Source organism: Petromyzon marinus, chromosome 30 (assembly GCF_048934315.1).
Source record: "Petromyzon marinus isolate PM22_M1 ecotype Great Lakes invasive population chromosome 30, UKy_Petmar_22M1.pri1.0, whole genome shotgun sequence".
Lineage (NCBI taxonomy): Eukaryota > Metazoa > Chordata > Hyperoartia > Petromyzontiformes > Petromyzontidae > Petromyzon > Petromyzon marinus.
Window position 1 is genome coordinate 12,086,828 of NC_133696.1, and position 14,429 is coordinate 12,101,256.

Here is a 14,429-nt window from a genome sequence, read left to right on the forward strand (position 1 = left end):
AATTCCATGTTACTGGGGCGAGGGCCAGTCGTTCCACGATACACCACTACATACAAACGTACGTACAGCTGTGCCGATGTGTTTTTATTTTACTTCGGCAAAAACGAGGTAACACATTTCCAGCGAGCGGCAAAAGCGTTGTTAAGCATTATTTTTATATCTATACACGGCCCCCGACAGAGCGGGGAGTTAGCTACGGCACACGCCATGAACGCGAGCCCCTCCGAGAGTACGGTTACCACCGCCGCCGCCGCCGCCGCCGTGAGTGGTGCTACACACAAGGGGCATTGGCTCCTGTACCCACAAGCCACCTGGATCTCATCCGACAGCTGCCCCCTCGAGGGGTAATTGAGCAAATTAGTTTCAGGTCAGGTGCTGGAGGCCGCAAAGGGCTGTGACCGGTGGGGGCAAGGGGCTCTGATGGAGATGGGAGTGGAGGGGGGGGGGTCGCAGTGGGCACAGGAGGTGGCTGGTGGGAGCCGGGGAGGCTGGCGCGGGAGAGGGTATAATTAAGGGATGGTGGGGGCTGCGAATTGTGATGTGGTCCGTGTACGGAGTGAAGAAACGAGAGACCACGGAGATGGTACGGCAGTATAGATGTTGGGATGGGATAGAGGTAGAGATCGGCAAGGTATACTGACCATGTTGGATCGAGCTCAAAATCAGGGGACGCGATATGGATGAGGTTATGCGTTTACCCCGTGTGTGCGAGTGCACGTGTGTGTGTGTGAGCAGTGGTTAGCGCACTTTGCTCCACGGACCCGGTGACATGAGTTTGATTACTCACCACAGCTAACATCAGTTTGCAAAGTGATGCCAGAACCAGTCCATGGTCTCGCCTTGGTCAACTCGGTCTGAAATGAGCACTGCCTGGTACACTCTGTAAATATCAGCAGTGGGGGGAGAGACAAATGCGAAGAGGCTTGGCGCAGGCCGCTCCCTCGACCGCCGTGCCGGCGTTGACAGTGAACGTGCTTTGCACGAACGGAGTGCGATTCGCAAAGTATGCGATAGCCGTGGTGGCTCGCAAGGAGGAGGCGTGCACGGCGCGTGGCGGAGTGGGCAGGAGCGGTCCAGGTGCGAGCCGTTTGCTTCACGACGCTGGCACTCGAGCATGGAGCCAACATTCGTGCATCGGACGTGCGCTCAAAAACCCCGCAGCCTCGAGCCCGGCGCATCGTGTTACCAGCGCCGTGTTGATCCTGTCTCTCTCACATCTTAACATGGGAACTGCACATTGTCAAGGGTCATTGGGCAAGTTCACAATGTTAAGTTGCGTAATTCTTGGATCGGATGTCAAAATGTGTCATCCACTGCACGCACGTACGTGTCAATGGGAACGTTGTCGGCGGTGTGGGGGAGCGGTGGTGCCGCGGTTAGCGCTACGCTGCGCTACGAACCCGGCGGGCCCGAGTTCGATTCCCGCTCACGGCCAACACCCAGTGACGATTATCTGAACCGATCCTGGACCTCCCCTAGGTCGACTCGGCCTCAAATCAGTACCTGGTGCGATGTGTAGACATCGCCACCGGGGAGACAAAGGCGGCGGGGCGTGGTGCTGGCCACCCACCCCCTCGTGTGTGTTATAGTGTTTTTTTTTTTTAGTACATACTGTTGAGGAGTGCAATCATGGTCAAGAATGATGCTGTTGTATCAATGTTTATGTTCAAGTGCTTTGTTGTTTAAAGTTTATAACTGTTTAGATAAAATGGTGTAAACGGCTGGCTCTTAAAACTGTCTTGTGACTTTGAGGGGTAAACCATTTTTTCAGAGTTTTCCTAATAGAGAATTCCAATGGATTTTTTTTTTATATACCATTCCTCCTTTCACGTGAAGAGTGCAAATGCATGAACGCAATTCCACTTGTTGGCAAAACTAACATCCGCGTGAAAAGTAGTGGCTCGTGTGTTGGCCAGTTATAACACTACAGCCCCTAAAGCTTTCGCTGCTGCGATTATTGTCACGGTTATCCACGCTCGCTTGAACCTCCCAAGCAAAGCTATATCGGCGACGTCATATGCACCGCCCGAATAAGCGATTTTACTTGGGCGATCCGTAATTAAGATGACAGGGGAGCTGAGCGAATCAAGAATGCGGCACGTCGTCATGAAGGGCACATTGGTGGTTGCATCGAAAGAAAACGGAGCGATTTATATTTTACGAGCGCCTAGTTTTGTGAAGAACTACGAAGGGGAAATGGTGCCAACGGATGCAATAATATTTCCGTGTCGCAGTCGATGGAAATACTGATCGCTTGGCTGGTGATGCTGGTTTTGCCCAGAATGAACAAACTGAACGCTGCTAAAATATTTACGGTTCAGGGAAAGGCACAAAGTTTTGTTGCTTTTACCGCAGCTGCACCCAGTTTTTACAATATGGTGTGGAGTTTTTACCGCTCGTGCTGTTTACCGACAAAAATGCGTTTTGTTATGCAACCGAAAATGTGCTGTTTATTACTCGTTCACATTTTTAAAAAATTGTGCAGTTGAGAGATTTTTGCTTTTATTCTCTCTCAAGTGTGCACCCCTAATCCTCATCGCTTTGTTGTAAATACCATGCCATGCTGATAAAATATGTGGTCGTTATTGTTATTTTATTTTCTTTTGCCAACTTGCATCTGTGTCGCATTTTGCAGTGCCCTGTGAGATTGACTACCGAGTCTCTGGTAGTTAACATTTCACAGTGGCAGGATGTGTGAACTACCTCGCCTGGTATACAGAAGGTTGTGGGTTCGAACCTGACCCTGACGCCTGCTGTATATTTGAAGTTTGCATGTTTTCCCCGTGGTCGGGTGGAATTTACAGTTTTTCTCTCCACCTTTAGAAACATGCGTTTAGAGTTTTTGGCTGTTTTATATTTCCACATGATAAGCCACTTCATTGGGCTATCATTTGTGGCCAGGTCACTTCTGAAAAAAGACCTATATAGTTCAGTGGGCCTTACCTGGTGGAATAAAAACTATTTTTTGGTTTAGTTTTAGTCGATGGTGGTAAATGCCAGATCGTGGTAGGGGGGTATTTATATATCAAACTTTTTTTACACTCATTTTGCCGACTGGCCACTGACTTGTCCACCGTTCCCTACACACACACACCCCCTTCTCCCCGTCTCGTCGTCAACTTCAGAGCTGCAAGCATCGGGCACACTCCAGAACTTCTCGCTTCTGAGCAGAAACAACGACTTCCGCATCCTCCTGCTGGACGAGGACCAGGACCGCTTCTTCGTGGGAGCCAAGGACCACGTCGTTTCCCTGGACATGAACAACATTGAGCGCGAGCCGCTCACGGTAAGAGCGTCCGGGCGGTGGTGTCGGCGTGCTCGCGTCAGCCACCTCGCTTCCGAGACATTGCCGCCCTCTCGGAGTTTTCTGGGACGCTTCTGGGAAAAAACACACAACTCGTCCGCAATAAAAGAATTGCGGGTGGGGGATTTTCTTTTTGGAAGGAGAAACAAACGGAAGGGAAATTCCCGGAACCTTCAACGGTGAAATCTGAACGTGCCGCTCGGACGTCATCGTACTAATTCGAAGCAGTTTCATACAGTGCGACTGCTTCGTTGTTTCTGGTTCGTTTATGTAACTGTTCCATGTTGGCTGTGTATTGGGTAGGCCTGGCCTCTTGCCATGGGAAAGTGTAATTTCCACCACCTAGGCTCGAGGCTGTCGGGCAGGGATAAACATTGACCGACTTTTATTCATTGATTGGTCGGCAACATCTCATTATAATCGCGTTTGCATCTGTGAAATAAAAATGGCCCATTGACTTAAAGCAGGCACGCGGTCATGGGAAATACACAGTGTACCATGCTCGCACTTGGGACTGCACAAATCTGGCACCTAATACCCCCTCCCCCACGTACCTTCCAGGTGCGAGTCTTTGTTAATCAACCATGCCCGGGCAGAGTTTAGCGTTGGATTATAACAGGGAAATGCCACTTTGACTATGCACAAACAAGCAGTGGACTTTAATGGTAAAGTCGCTCTAATTCCACGAGCAGTTAAGTTTCCAGTAACCCAACACACGCAGCACGCTTGGTTCGGAGTCAAAGAAAATATGTGTAGGCTGGCACGGAAGTTTCGGGTTCAGGTCGACGCCGTGAGCAGGAGTGGGAGGTAAGCGTCTGCGTGGCTGTTTCTGTTGCGAGGGGGGGGAGAGGGTGAAGAAAATGGAAGGGGAAAAAACCTCGCAGAAGAACAGAACACTGAAAGCGTACAATAGCATCATCGGTTTATTTTTTTGTTTCATTGTGTTGTCGGAAGACTGGTTTAGCGGCACGATTTCATGAGCAGAGCGTGCGCGCGATATTTTGAAGCACACCCATTTTGTGTGCGCCCCAACTCTGCAGCAATAATCTGTAAAAATGAAAAATGCGCAATTACATTTATTTTATACACTTCAGGAAAAGTATTTAAAAATTATTGACTGGGTCTAACAAACACTTCAATTATGCGTCTGCCAGTTCCTATTACGTTAAGCCTCAGCTATTTGTCAAGTCAATAATAATGCAATGACTGTGCATCACTTCTTTGCAAAATGCAATTGTGGAATGCATTGGATAAGCAAAATGTACATCCCCCCCCCGTCCCCTTTCTTGTTTATTGAAAGTTCTGTTCTATAAAGCGCACACCCATTCTCATCTGCTTATTTGTCTGGTGCAGGCCTACTGGCCCGCTGGGAGAGACAGCAAGGAGGAGTGCAAGCTGGCTGGCAAAGACGCAGAGGTACGTTGGCAATTGGCTTAGCGGCAGTGTACACTGTTTTTTTTGTTCCCAGAGTGAGACACTATCATCATCATCGTCACCATCACCGTTGGCTTTAATAACGACTTGGCCTGCGGTGAGTACTCTTGCCGTGGAAGCGGGTGAATGCTGCACCAAAATGTGTGATTCATGCAACAGCAGCCGGATCGTTGTAGGGTTTTTTGTGGTTATCGCCGCCGGCGATATAAACACACACGAGTACGATGGCGGAGGATTATTCATCGCGTCGCAAGCGCTGTTCACTTCCTCCACGAGGTGGAAAAATATAAAAACTCAGAGCGGTGTTTCACTCGAATCCTGGGATTGGATTTGAACGTGTGAATATATCTGAGCCTGTCCTGTGCGTGCAAATCACTTTCTCCAGCCCACGTCACAAAACCCGCACTCATCAGCGTGGTGAAGTACGGTCGAGCAGCCCGCACGGCCGACACGGCATGGAGAGGCCTCCTTGATCCAGCAGCTTATTTACTATGGACTGCTGTTTATTTCAGTTTAACTAAGCCCAGCGGGACTGAACGGATTCGCTTCTGAGTCATACTGATAAATAAAACCGTTTTACCGAAGAACAGCCTGGAATGCAGAAATTAAACTTTATTTTAACTTTATTGCTCGGCTCGATAGCTTTGAACTCCAAAATCGAGTGCCAACACAGTCGTGGAAATCTTTGGGAATGTCGTCTTTTTAAAAAAAAATTCAAGTCCTGCCAGCTGGGTGGTCTATAAAAAATATTAGTTTCACTGTTCCCCTACATCACTGAAGACCTTTTAGTAGAAATTTAATGGTGAACAAACATTAAAATGAGTGTCAGTGACGGGAGTCTACTTTGCAGCCTCAATACGTCTGTCAATCTGCTATCTTGTTACAATATCCACTACATATAAAAATAACACTTTCTTATAATTTAGGCAGTTGTAAGGAAAGTCTTCGGCTCCATCTTGGTTTTTCTAATCTCATCTCATAAATCATCTAACCAACCCTAACATTACAAACTTAGCGTCCGAATCGTGAATCAGATGTAACGGGGGGGGGGGGGGGGGGGGCACACGATTAGATTGGCACGTTTTCAAACGCTCGCGCTAATATTTAGCTTTTTTACCCCCGTGGCAGATTTATTAATTTCGGCACGGTCATATGAACTGGCGCCGGCGATATAGGCCTCTATCCGATGACTTGTGCGGATGGCACCGTAACCCTAGACCCACGCGCGACCCCGTGAACCGGCCGCACCCCCTGGAGCCCGTCGCCCGCCTGAGCGGGCGCGTGGCACGGCGAGGGTCTGCGTGCGCGGCGGAGACAGGTGTGCAAATACAGCTGCGTGGGCAGTGCGTCCGCCCACCCGCCTGAACCGCCCGCCCGCCCGCCCGAGAGCTCGGAAGAAAAGGGGCACGGTGGAAAACGCCCCAGCATGTAGCGGCGTGGCAGCTTGAGTGCATTCTTGGGCAACCGTTGCGAAGCCCACCGCCGCCCTCGTCGTCGTCGGGGACCAACGCGGTGGTGGCGGCGGTTGTAAAGATGCTCGTTGCGATGAATATTTATCGCGTTCGGGTCGGCGACGACGTGAATTAGAGCGCAGGAGCAGTTGATGGGTCCTTGTAAGTGCTTCTTTAGTCACATTTGCAGTTAAATCCATATATATACCGATTTTCTTTTGACAAACTCGCACTGAATACTAAATACTGGCACAGGCCAAAGTTGATTGACGGGTGTGAAGAAACCTTTGTGACAGCGGAGGGAGAGCGACCGTGTGATGGGGGGGGCGGAAGGTTTAGGATGGCCGCATTACCGCTCCAGACACATGTTCGCCGGAGTCTACATCTCACGAGCAGCTGCGCATGCTTGCCATGAAATTGGCCAGCACCCAACGTGTCAGTCACAGCTGATGCAACACTCGAGCGGTCTCCCACAGACGTCCACTTTGCACTTGACTAGGCCGAGTTGGCTCGCGCGCTGGTCCCGGCGGATGCTCCTACACGGTCGATGTACGGAATCAATTGGGTCTCTGTACAACAGACAGTGATCAGGAGCTCTCCCATACGATTCGTTGATATGTTGGACCATTAACGTGCTGGAACCATTGAGAGACGTTAAGAAGAAGAAGAAAAAAACATCCATGGTAGTCCTTTCACGTGTTTCAATCGTGTGTCTAAACATGCCACATGACTCGGATGTCTATCACAAAATTGCGATTCAAATTCCCCAAAAGACGTGACATACATACACTGCTGTACGGGTTGTGTGCAAAGTTAATATAATGAACCACTTTACATCTATTTGTAGCCTCATCACTATACTGCAAATGTTAACCAATAATGAGCTCTTGCAGAACATTTTGTTACAGTTTAACACGTAGGCTTTCGTGACCAATATTATTCATAATAAAGGTTTTTGGGTTAGATCGCGTTATTTATAAATGTGTCGTAACCCTCCACCACCCGACACGGCCAATCAGCAAAAAAGTGTCACGTTGACAAAAGACAAATAGTTCGCTACTTTAGCCCACCGGTGTGTTGAAGAGTGAATCCACAACATTTACAGTTTGAGTACAGTTTGAGTACAATTAATGAATTATTTCCCACTACCTAATTTATCTAAATGCGCAAATACAAGTAATATCAATGTACATCATTAGACCTCCTTTGCCAGTACCAAAATATGATAATAGGGTTTTTACCCTTTTTTCTGGCTTCAAAACTGAAACGTTTTTACAAGGAATCATGTTGCTGCATTAACCACAATACTTGTGGTCAGAATGCAAACAAACGTCCTCTGGTCTAGCACCAATTGAGACGAGGCTCAAAAGAAAGCCGTCTCTGGTGTGGACCAATCAGTTTCAAGGACAATGCATCATATTATCATCGTGTGTTTTGTTTGCATTTTGACCACAAGTATTGTGGTTAATGCAGCAGCATGAATCCTTGTAAGCAGGTTTCAGTTTTCTTGCCAGAAAAAAATGGGAAAAACCCTATTACTGTTATTAATATCGATGTGTCCTAATTGCCATTGTTGCATCGGGTGATCTTTATTCACTGATGTGCTGGCTGTGGATTGCAGGTAAAAGCAACCGATGCTCGTGAACCGAACGTTTCCCTCGGTAATTGTTGACGTTGACGAATATAAGGACTAAACTATGTACTTATACACATACGTAATAGTTATTTTGCCTTTTGTATCATAATAGATGCTATTTATATCACCCTTTTGCTGATTTTTAAAGTGTTAGATGAACAGGACAGGTGACGTGCTATGTACAGCAACCATAAACACATGAAAAGACCTAGGTTTAGAATTTATGAGCAGAACTCTACACAATATACATAGACGTAAAAAAGTAAATATCTTGGGAACAGTAGCCAATCGGTTGTTTTAATTTTCATAGTTGAATTCAGCACATCAAAATCCGTAATAAAGAGGACATTTCATCTCCGAAGCAGACGACGTCTAAAAAATTGTAGACCCGTGTATTTGGAGCGTCTGGACACCGCGTTCCAAGGGCCCGGTTGCGGTATCGGAAAGTCGCTCATCGGCACGTGGCTCGTGACAAGTGTCGCGGGCGACGGCGGTGGTGCCCTTCCTGCCCACCGACGCTGGCGCCTGAAACCCCTGGCGAGCTTTCTGCGCTACAAGCAGCAATTATCGTAATTATACCCTTTCGCAATATGCCGCTAAAGTTATGTTATTTTACCTATTCAGGTATGATCTAATGCTCAGTGAGCGGTGGTAAAGTTACTGTGCGAAGTATTACGTTAAATCGAACAACTTTATCAGCGGTTGCTTTTTGTTTCGGTAATGCGATGTTCGTGAGTTTAATATTTTATACAATCGGATTTAGCAGCTTCATTAACTTTATTGTAACCGAAATAATAACTCAAATGAAATAACTTTATAGGTACTGAGGCTCCCACAGTGCAGTGCACGATGGTGTGTGGCACAGTTTGGCACAGTTTGGCACCAGCTATCATAGAATTGCGGTCGTGTCACTACAGTTCTCTGCGGTGAGTAACAATGTCTTTAAAAATAGCGGCACTACGCCTCTCTAAATAAAATTCGCGCTGAACTGCTTGCGCGTTCCGAGATTCAGCGGTGAACGGGACACCCACCCTGCAACTTCCAGACGTCTCAGAACGGGAAAGGGTTAACAAAAATGAATTGATAAATAACACTCCAATCCAACTTGGTTGTCATGGCAACCGCAGTTTTTTTCTTTAAATGTGGTTGGAATGAGTCTGTGATTTGGCTTCCCGTTCGGGCAGGTAGCAATTCTGAGGTCATCTCTGGGAGCACAGCCGCACACTGTGGCCCATCAATCAGGGACATCCGTGGAAATATTTTAATGTTTGCACCAGTGTTTTTGGCAGGCGAGTGTAATATCTCTAACCCCCCACCCCACCCCTCTCCTGGCACCTGGCACAGCAATTGAGCGTTAGATGAGGTTTTTTTTTACTCCTCTTCACGCAAGCTGCTCGCTTTTTTCATAGTTCATCCCAGGAACAATGAAAACCATATTTTTTTTCTGAGCGGAGAACTGCTACTGGAATAAAATCTATTCCAGATTTCAGGTATGAGCATTTTTTTTCCTAATTTCAAGCTGAATTTGGATAAATATGATTTGCTGTGAACTAAAACACCCTTTTAGTTAGTCAGGTAAGTTTTTTTGTTTGTAATAAACCTGAAACTTACAAGAGGGGAAAAAACAAGATTTTCAGGAAAAATACAAATATGTATATTTAGTACTGTAAAGGCGCTGCCCTGCAGTTGCTTACTAACGGCACTGGTGGCCGAAGAGGCCGGCACTACAGGGAGCTGTCAAGGCCCCAGGGAAATCTTGATTTTGGACTCGTTTCCCATGCTGGCCAGGCGTCTTGGAAGAGGAGGCAGTACCCACACTTTACCCCACCACACACACGGCCCGCCGATTAACTGTTTTATAAACAAACACGCAAAATATATGTCACCTTTTAAAGGACAAATACGCATGAAATAATCAAAAGGTCTTGGAACTAAAATAAATATTGATATAGAGCAAGCTGCCCATGTCCATATGCCGTAAGCCTTTAAATAAATAACTTTGTTTGCGAGGACACATTTAATATACCGCACAGAACTGCCTGAAGGGGTGAAACAATAGCGGTGCCATTTAATTACAAGCCTGCAATGTAATGACCATAATTTGTTTCGATAGCTTTCACTCGTGAAAAACAAACGCTTGAATTTGTCAATAAACTAAATGACTGCGAGCACATGTCACCAATTTGTCACGTGTAATACAACGCAAGCTGACAACAGCATCGCCAATGCCAAAACATTGAGAGTGGGTCAAGGCAACGGCACCTACACGCACTCCGGCATGAAAGTGTCGTGGGGAAAACCGACTGCCTCCGAGCAACTTGGCGAGCGGCCATGGCTCTCTAAGTCCCCCCCTCGCCTCCTGACCCCCCACTCGCCCCCCCCTCGCCTCCTGACCCCCCACTCGCCCCCCCCCTCGCCTCCTGACCCCCCACTCGCCCCCCCCCCCCCGGAGCAAATGAAACCCGCGAACGTTGCCCGCGCTGGGAATTTCCATCATCTTGAAAATAACGGCGTTGCTGGCCAAATCAAGGGGCAGAATAATCCCCGACGCTTCATGTGCTTGCTATGCTACACACGATTGATAATGCACAGCCGCTGTGTGAAGTAGGGCCAGGCGTTGTTGGTTCTTTGCCATTAATACGACGAAGGCAAATAATTAATTGCCTGCTCATGGAAAAAAAACGGGTCAATAAGAGAACATGACAAAAAAATCAATCCCCTGGGCACACAAACAATACACCCAAACAATGAGAAAAGGAAATAAACACTTCGTTACGTTTATTTTAATATAACCTCGCATTTGCGGCGAGCTATAAATCAACCACAGATCTGGCATCAAAATGCGCATGAACTTCTTTGTGCGGCGAGGTGCAGAAAAATACGGACAGCTGGGTCATCATCCTGTTTCGGATGCAGACTCACAAGTCCTGCCTCTGACACTTGCACATCGTGCATGTGCTCTGTGAACAATGCGTTATTTTTATATCATTCCACGGGAACACCGAAGTGGGAAGATGATTGAATTTCACTTCCTGCTCTCATAGATATACAATGGCTCGGTGCACACACATCCTGCGTATTTCTTGCATTTTTGGACGTTTGTCTGTGATCCTCTTATCAGAAAATCTAGGTTTCCACAAGGCCCATGATTCTTCTTGTCAACCGTGCCCCTCCCTAAAGGGATCTGATGTAGGGAAGTTGAATTTTCAGAAATGTGACCAAAACCACCGTTTTGCAGCTTGCGGTTTTAGTGTCTGGGATCAAGTTCAGGCTGCTCTTGCTTCTGGCCGTGAGGTCCACTACGAACCCGGCGACACGGGTTCGATTCCCGCTCACGGCCAACACCAGTGACGATTATCTGAACCGGTCCTGGGCCTCCCCTAGGTCGACTCGGCCTCAAATTAGTACCTGGTGCGGTGTGTAAACATCGCCACTGGGGAGACAAAGGCGGTCGGGCGTGGTGCTGGCCACCCGCCCCCTCGTGTACCGTCGCGGCCTTCATAGGTGCTCGCTAACAGCACTTGCCTCCACAGTCCGTTAAGGCTATACGGGGGATCTTTATCTTTGAGGTCCACAGTGCATCAAAAGCGACTGAGAATTGGGGGTGACCGAATGGGCGCTTTTCCCATGTTGCCCGGGCGTGCGTAGCTGTTCCCTGCTGCCGATTTCTCTTGGAGAGATGGGGCGACTGATAAAAAAAGAAACATTCTTTCCGAACGTCCACAATATTGTGTGCCCCACAGGACCATTTGGCACTCACTTGATCTCACCTGCAAAGATCAGCGGGTGAGATAAAGGGACTGAAGCTCCATATGCCTTGGACGACTTGACCCGAGCCACGGGTGAATTCACCCACTTCCCATTTGCCAGTGATTGGCACTAACGTGCGGTACTTGTATATATATATTTTTATAAAGTGCTGTTCTTTTCATTGAGTCAAGTTTTATCAACGATTCAGTTACGTTACAAGAGGAAGAAAAGCAATAAAACTTAAAAAAATTTCAGCTAAATATTCAGCTATGCCTCCCACAGGCTACTTGCATTCCATTTGATACACAGCATAAAACAAAACATGCCAACCATGATTATAAACAAGAGAATATCTTCCGTGAAATGTTTGGTCAAGTTGGGTCGTAAATTCAGATCTTCATTTAAATCCTTTTTATAGCGTGATGTACATGAACACGATAGTCCAGTACGTATGAATGTAGCGCAACTCAGAGATTCCAGTGTTGATTTCATGTGATTAAGAGATCACGAGTGTGCCCTCCCCCATTCTTACACAAAAATTGGCATAAAATACTTGGTGGGCGCGACAACCGTAAAATCGGCCTCCGCTCCGGAAAATTGGGCCCCTTGTGTTTAGCTCTGCGCAACTTTGCGAAAGTGACAGCTGGTAAGCACACCACCACACCCGCACGGTCACCTGCATATGCCACGTGGAGTAAGCATTTCATTTGAAAGCAGTTAATTTAAAACCTAGGGAAAGGATAACGTTAATGATTTTACAGCCCACTGGCCATCCAGTGATGAGTGAAGGCCTACTCGTGCGGTGTCGGTGGTGGTTTGTAATATCTGGTCGATGCGGGTCGGTGTGGGTTGATGAAATGAGGAAGGGGCCTCAGAACCAGGTCAGGTATCGCTTGCCACTGATGTTAACCACGACTGAGAGTTGAACTCTCTGGTTGCTGGGTCCATGGTTGTCGTTTGGCGACCAATTCGTACCACTCCACGTCGGTGTGCATGAATTTGAAATGGCTATCAGCTGACTTTTCTTCATGGCACAATTGTTTTCTCTGAGCAAGAAATTGCAGGCCTGCACCTTTTCCTTAACCAAGCAATGCATTTGTTTTGGGCTTTGGCATAACACAACGGTGCAAGTGTCGGCAAGAGGGCCATCGTTTTGACATTTACCCCCTTCAGTTCCTGAGCGCCGAGTCCGTCCCACGCCCTCACGCGGAATGAGAAGCCCCGCACTGGGGGTGGGGGCAGCGGTAGTAGCGGCAGCGGCAGCAGCAGCAGCAGCGACATCTGCAGCACAGTAGGGCTTCGTGTACACGGCCGCGGCAGCTTACCTGACCAGCGCAGGGAACTGCACTAATCCAGGCCTTGCTGGCGAATGCAGTTTTAGTGAGAGTTGAGAGTAAAGCCACCACACCTTACCCCCAACACGCCAACCTGCTGATGGGATTACTTGTACCCGTTGTACCGCTTGGGTGGATAGAGACGGCCCGATTTGGAGACACTCCCCTCCGATGGTTGGACTTTCCCTGATGGGAGATGGAACCGGCGACTTCTAGATTGTATTTCCAGTGCCCCAACCATTACACCATGACATCATTGAAAACGCGAGGATATATATTAGTGTTGCCCAGGTTGTGCAAGATACTCTTAAAGGATTAGAATAGTTACCTATAATTCTGGCTAAAATTAGATCTTTCCTTTGCACACTGTTGCTACTTCGTCTGAAACAGAATGATACAATCTAGATTTGATACAAGATACTTTCACGGTCATGTGACGAGTGTTGTCGTTATAGAAGGGGTGAGGCACTGGAGCATGGTGGAATATAACGTTAAAATATTCATTACCTACATTAATTCAATGTCGCATGTATTTATTGTCAGGTGTTTTTTTTTTTGCACACACATTATTCGTGTGTGTTCACTCAGTTGAAAATTCTTGTGAAAAAAACGCATTGCACTTAAACATTTCCACGAAATTGCAATAATATCCATAATCTTCGAATGCTACAGAGCAGTATTAATTTAGTCAGCAATTTTTGGTTTCATCATAGTCTTTGTTCTAGTTGACAACCTGAGGAGCTATAGTCAAGGCTAGGCCTTTGGATTTAATGTAGTAATTCCCTTAGTCTTGTCGACCAGCAAATGTTTGCGAGGAGCATGCAATTTAGCACGCAGGTTTTCGCAACCAATATCATCCATAATACAGGTTTTTTTTGTGTTAGAGCGCATTAAACCCGCCACCACCTGTCGTACTCAGATTGTAAATGTCGTGGACTTACTCTCAAATACTGTACACTGGTGTGTGCTGTACTAGTAACGAATTGGCCACGTTCTGTTTATGTGACAAACCTTCCTAATTGGCTGTGTCGGGTGGTGGCGGGTTTAACGACACATTTATATTTACATGATCCAACCAAAAAAAACTGTATTATGGCATGAAATGTCACCCGCAGTGTTATACAATCAACCAATCGGCGAACCCAGATATATATATTTTTTAAATGCATCTACAGCCTCGGTGCACTGCTAATCCCTAACAACTTTACGACATGATCTCAGTCTAATTTCGACTGCCAGTCTTCGGTCCCGCTTGTCTCGGGTAGGTCACCGTCGTCGCCACCGCAACGCTCGACGATGACTGTCCATATGCTTAGTTCTTTCGGTAAAGTCACGTTGAAGGGAAACAACAAAATAATGACTGTCCACTCGCCGCCGACTAAAACAACTGTCGCTTCGCGAGCGGATACTCGCTTCGGCCTGTTTCGTTTTGACAAATGTAACGCCGCTCTGGGCTTATGTCAGACGACGGTTCGTCGGGATTGCTAAGCGACACCAGCATTCTACAATGGGCTCTCAAG

The 14,429-nt window shown here is 47.3% G+C and overlaps 1 protein-coding gene across 7 annotated transcripts in view; it reads left to right on the forward strand.

Annotated features, from left to right (window-relative positions):
- LOC103091698 (semaphorin-3C) overlaps positions 1-14,429 on the forward strand; it is a 415,462-nt gene that overhangs the window by 360,236 nt on the left and 40,797 nt on the right. For all 7 annotated transcript variants that reach the window (XM_032963566.2, XM_032963567.2, XM_076070749.1 and 4 more), the window contains 2 exons: positions 3,126-3,286; positions 4,658-4,720. In XM_032963566.2, coding sequence (XP_032819457.2) covers positions 3,126-3,286; positions 4,658-4,720 — 224 coding nt within the window. The remainder of the gene's footprint in view (positions 1-3,125; positions 3,287-4,657; positions 4,721-14,429) is intronic.